Source organism: Arachis ipaensis, chromosome B09, assembly GCF_000816755.2.
Source record: "Arachis ipaensis cultivar K30076 chromosome B09, Araip1.1, whole genome shotgun sequence".
Taxonomy (NCBI): Eukaryota; Viridiplantae; Streptophyta; class Magnoliopsida; order Fabales; family Fabaceae; genus Arachis; species Arachis ipaensis.
This window is the reverse complement of record NC_029793.2, coordinates 11290923-11296763: the sequence shown is the minus strand read 5'-3', so window position 1 is coordinate 11296763 and position 5841 is coordinate 11290923. Positions and strand designations below refer to the sequence as shown.

The window sequence follows — 5841 nt, the reverse complement described above, 5'->3', positions numbered from 1 at the left end:
TTAAAAAAAAAAGACATTTTTTGTGTCTTTATGGGAGGATCCCCTTTGTATATACATTATTACTACGGTTGTACAGTAGTCCACACAATTCACAGTACATTACTACATAGCTGAGGAGGATGAGTGCAAATGCAATACACATTTTGTTACACTCCATCATCCACCAAAAAGAGAAAAATACTTAAAAACAAGCATCTATGTCTTTAAAGCATTTATATTTAAACCATGTGTGTTAAGCATATGTTTTTATTCAGGAGCAACAAGAAGCACTTGTTTTCCGAAATTGCGACCGCTAAAAAGGCCAACCAAGGCTGCAGGGCCGTTCTCAAGACCTTCAGCTATGTCTTCCACATAAACAATCTTCCCTTCTTTGAGATGAGAGAGGACAAACTCCAAGAATTTTGGATACAGGTTAACATAATCGAAGAAATGAAAACCCTGCATACGAATCTTCTTATATACAATGTTAGCCAAATTCGTTACACCTTCCGGTTGAGTTAGATTATACTGCGATATCATTCCACAAGCCGGTATGCGACCCTGGACTCTCATGTTGAGGAGCACGGCATCAAGCGTCTTTCCTCCCACATTCTCAAAGTAAACATCAATGCCTTCCGGAAAATACCTGACCCCATAATTGTATCAGCTTAGTAACTAGAATATCGATTTAACTCTTAAAATCTTTTAATATTACGATTTTAAATGAGTCAATAGATTTTATAAGATTTGTACTAAGTCTGACAATTTTACGATTTAAATCTTATTACGATTTCATGTTTTATGTACTTAATTTACTTTTCTCTACCTTTTCACGGCTTGAACCCATGATGTTGAGGTTACACGGTCTAAAACTCCCTTTCCATGGTTTTAAATATAATTAAACTAAAATTTAACTTTCTAAAGTTGTTATGAACTCACCTCTTCAAAGCTGCATTGAGGTCAGGCTCTTCTTTATAGTTAAAACCTTCATCAAATCCAAATTTATTCTTTAACAGATCCACCTGATATCAATTAGTAACAGACATAAATTTGAGGGGGAAGTTTACTTTTACTAGGTAAACAAATGAAACAGGATGTGTTACATTAAAAACTAAAACTCCTTACAATTTAGGCTAGTTATCCAAATCATTTATCATGACAGAACCTTAGCTTATTCCTAATTGACATATATCAAGACAAAACCATACTTAATTGATATTTTGAGTCTCAATTTTTCCTTTAATCAGATATAAATGCAATAATTAAAGCAATACCTTGTCTTTACTTCCAGCACTTCCCACAACATAACAATCTGTAAGTTTAGCGAATTGTCCGACAAGTTGGCCGACTGCGCCGGAAGCAGCCGAAACGAAAACTCTCTCCCCTTTTTGGAGAGAGCCTACTTCAAAGAGACCTGCATAAGCAGTCACTCCTGGCATGCCTGCATTAAATCATTGTAAAACAATGAAGGTGTCTAATACTCTAATATTAAAACCACAAAGCAATGATTTTTATGAAGAAGAAAATGAAAAAGAAAAAAGGTGGCAGCAATAGACATATAAGAGAATTTAGCTACCAGTAACAGCCTCTTGCAGAACATAATTTTTCTATAAATAATAGAATGTTAATGATACATGATTGTCAAAAGCAAATTTATAATCATGTGAAAACTTCATAGTTGAGAAATAATCACTTCACAACAAACACAGAAGATTGCATTCATGATTTCTCAACATTCAATCTGACGAAACCAAATCTCTGGCCAAAAAAATTAAAATATATGTACACTATCATAAATCATAAATAGTACTAAATAGACATATAAAAGCAGTAAGATTTCAATTATACGATAATTGAGTGAATCTAACTCAACTCAAAATGTTATATAATATATGTTCACCTCCAAAATGAAGTGCCAAAAAGAAAAAGGAAAGAAGAAAGAAGGAAAACTACTTAAAGTGTTATTGCCTTCACCTTAACCAAAATTGTGATTGGAATATGAATGGACTACAAACAGCCACCAAGACAATAGATTATTTTAATAACGGACGAAAATTTCATAAGTTTCAAGCTTCAGTTCATGTCAGTAATCAAGCATATGATTCATTCAAAATCAAAGTTAGATTGAATTTTTCAATACATACCAAGAATTCCAGTATAGTAAGAAAGTGGAACACCATCAGTGTGCTGAATTTTGGAGATTATTTGAGATGAAGGGACCAAGCTGTACTCCTCCCATTTAGTAAGCCCCCATACTAAATCCCCATACTTATAATCTGGGCTTCCAGAATCTATCACCTTGGACACACCAAACCCACCTATTGCCTGCAAATTGCACACACATCAACATTGCAACTGATAGTAATAGCAGAATCAACCATACTACGTGTACACAAAAAATCGGTCAGTGAATCAGCCACCTTTATAGAATACACATTGAAATACAAAATAAACATTGAAAATGAGTTAGACAATTCATGTATTTATACACAAATACATAGTGACTAATTTGGTGTGCATATAGTATTTTCATAACTGAATATAGTATTTTCAATGCTTAAGTACCTTCATTCATGAGTTTTTTTTTTTTTTGTTAGGTGTGTAGCAAATACACTTTCACACTTTTGATAGCAAATTAAAACCCATATTTTTTAAAATATTAACCAGTTCCCTAAACATATTTATTAAGGTTTTAAAATCGATCAAGAATAATTTTGGATAAACAACTCTCTATGCACAATCATTGTACAAAACTTAAAAGAAGTTTTCATATTTGCAATAGCAACACAAAATGATTAAATGTGAACCTCCCAAGCTTTAGTTGCACAAAAAGGATTGTTCATCTAGCATTATTGATGAGTAAATTTTGAAGTTCTCAATCCATTTAATACATTAAAAATTTCAGAAGTTCATTTCTACTTACAGATCCAGAAGTATAGTTAAGGCCACTGCTGGTCTCAGTGCCTTGGGGCTTGTTCATGAGATTCCTCATGAAAGGATCACATGACAAGTAGAGGTTCTTGAGCAGCACCTCCTTGGAACCTTCTGGAACCTTCAAAGTTATGGTTCCTTCCACAATTTCCATGTCTGATTCTTTGGGGAAACCAGTGACATAGTTCCTCAGAACAACCCTCTTGTTCCTCACTACTTCAGCCATGTTTATGTTAGTTAAGTTTGGTTCAGTTCTTCAAAATATGAGAGATTTTTATAGAAATGGAAAGAAGTGATGAGATTACGATGAGGATTTGAAGAAAGATTATTAGATGACATAACTAACTACTAATAAAAAATAATAAATTCTATTGATGCTCTAACTTTCTTTATTTTTTAATTTCCTTTTCACTAGTTGATAATATATATAATTGCTCTTTCATGTTTTTTCTCTCTCTTTTTTTGTTTTTTGTCATCTCTTTTGGGGCAATCCAACTTGGTTTCGGAAGACAGAACAGGGTGGGCGCATGGGTGATTTTAGGTTATGGGTATGGCGTATTAATGTGTTAACGTCATTGTGTATGTCACGTGACTCTTTTTAATTCCTCATATTTTTTTTTGTGTGACTATTTTAATTCCTCATATGATCTTAAGTCTTAACCACTTATTTTGATCCAATAATCACAAAACTTATTCTTCTAACTTTTCACTTACGATGATATGAAGGCACCATAACCGACATACGGAGAGCGATGGGAAGTTTCGCCAATTTTTTTTTAAAAAAATTAATAGTAATAAATTATTAAATATGATTTAATTTTTTTTTAAATTTATTTAATATTTACTTTAATATAAATAAAAGTAAAGTATATTTTTTGTTCTTGAAGTTTGACAAAAATTTTAAAAATACCTCTAAATTTTATTTTGTTTTAATTTTGTCCCAAAAATTTTCGATTTGTATAAAAAATCTCTCTGACAGCTAATTTTTCAAAAAATTTAAAACCGGTTCAACAACAATTTTATAAGAACAATCCATCAACACAAAAAATCAAACATAATTTTCATGCATTATTGTTAGATTGGTCTTAAATTTTTTGAAAATTTAGCCGTCGAGGATATATTGATGCAAATTGAAAACTTCTGTTTCAACATTGAAACAAAATAAAACTTAGGGGTATTTTTGAAATTTTTGTTAAACTTCAGGAACAAAAAACATACTTTATCCTATAAATAATAGTCTAGTCCAACCTAAATATTAATGATTTCTAATATCTAAAAAGTAAGTAACAATATTTAAAAAATATAAAAAAATATATTATTACTAATATTTTTTAATTAAATAAAATTTTTCAAACCTGATAAAGTAGATTCTTTTTTTTTTCTTGTGATCGTCTTTTTTTATTCATTTGGTATTAATTCTCTCTGTTTCAACTACTACAAAGATCTTTTTTAGTTATGAATATTTTGAAGAATGACTCAGAAACAAAATAAAAGATAAATTTCTTGTTAATTGTCTTTTAATTATATTGAAAAAATTGTTGAAAAATTTGACACAGATTCTATTTTCGATGAATTTTATAATGCCAAGAATCGAGTAATTCATTAGTAAAAAGTACACACATATTTTTTGCACTTTAAAATATATTCTCTATCGGTATATTTTTGTAATACATGTTACATTATATAATTTTTTGCATAATTTTTTAATATTATATATATCATTAGCCCCCTTAATAATATTTCTAGATCCGTCCCTGATAACATGCTACTATCTGCAATGGATAAACAGAAATATTTACCCGTACAACATAGTTATAGGGAAAACAAGAATTAAACCACAAGTACCAGGAAACACAATACCTTTGCGTCAACGACCCAAAATTGACTCTTTGCACTCTCATAAGCAATCTCATTATTCCCCAACATCCTTGCCATTGTTTTTCTTGCAGCATTGAGAACCCCAATTCCAGCACTAAAGCAATAAAAATAAAATCAAAGCAGCAATAAAGCAATACAGTAAATATCAACATAAATGCTAGTGGTTTTTGGCTTACAACTTCATTGAAATCCAAAGTTCTATATGGTCTCAAATGTTCCTGTCAAACCTAGCTTGGTATAATGTAGTGCAGCTTTGATTCAGAGCAAAATTGGCAATTCAATTTGGAGGGATTTCACAAACAATAATGTGATAACAAAGCTACTTTGAACATAGCTCCCAATCCAAGCTATCAATAACTTAAAAGGTTTACACTTTGTTCCTTTCTAATATCAAACTCCTTTTACCCTAAAAACTCTTTGGATACCGCAATCCAACATCATCCACTAAAGAGCAGTTCACCATAACAAGAACCTCTAGAAATTATTCAAAATATAATTAAAAAAATATAGATTTAATATTTTTTTTTTCTTTTTTAACTACTGTCAAGTGCAAAAATATTTTATGTAGTAATTTTAGTTATCCAATCATAACTTCACCTCTACACTCTCAGGAGTAGCAAGAATAGAACTCCATGACCGTGTAAAGCAGCAAAACATAAACACAAAACCAAATATAAGTGGAATAACCGAATAAGGTGATGAGTTAAAACAGAACACCATATCAGCAACTGCCATTACTGCATATACAAGTACAACAATAATACGTTGACCTTAGTCAAGAAACAACAATAGTTTTTCCTTTCCCATTCCGATATATAGAAACCAAATGTTTTCTTCATTTATTGTAAGCATGAATAATAAGAGACACACAATGCTTAACACTGTTCAATTCAATTTGCTTATGATGTTCTTTAAATTATAAGTAAAAAAGAAAAGGTGATTACGGTACCACATAATACCCAGGTTTCTACCAAAAAGAGACCAGAATAGATTACTAGGAGGAAAGAAAAAGATATATTGGAATGTGTCATATGTACTTAAAAAAAGTCGGTG

At 30.9% G+C, this 5841-nt stretch overlaps 1 protein-coding gene across 2 annotated transcripts; it reads right to left on the bottom strand.

Annotated features, from left to right (window-relative positions):
• Positions 1 to 3249, bottom strand: LOC107619028 (2-alkenal reductase (NADP(+)-dependent)). Of its 2 annotated transcripts, none has more exons than XM_021111029.1 (5): positions 2903 to 3249; positions 2124 to 2304; positions 1254 to 1393; positions 919 to 1001; positions 1 to 625 (listed from the first exon to the last, which is right to left on the bottom strand). In XM_021111029.1, exons 1-5 carry the CDS (start codon positions 3134 to 3136, stop codon positions 247 to 249), a joined length of 1017 nt encoding a protein of 338 aa, XP_020966688.1. In that variant the 5' UTR covers positions 3137 to 3249; the 3' UTR covers positions 1 to 246. The 2 variants fall into 2 exon arrangements, with proteins under 2 accessions (XP_020966688.1, XP_016176719.1); XM_016321233.1 differs by having other exon boundaries at positions 3 to 625; positions 1254 to 1420.

Coding starts and splice junctions, on each gene's coding strand:
- LOC107619028 (XM_016321233.1), bottom strand. CDS start 3,136: ATGGCTGAAGTAGTGAGGAACAAGAGGGTTGTTCTGAGGAACTATGTC. Junction 1,421..2,123: donor TTACTATACTGGAATTCTTG/GTATGTATTGAA, acceptor GATTTAATGCAG/GCATGCCAGGAGTGACTGCT. Junction 626..918: donor CTCAATGCAGCTTTGAAGAG/GTGAGTTCATAA, acceptor TTATGGGGTCAG/GTATTTTCCGGAAGGCATTG.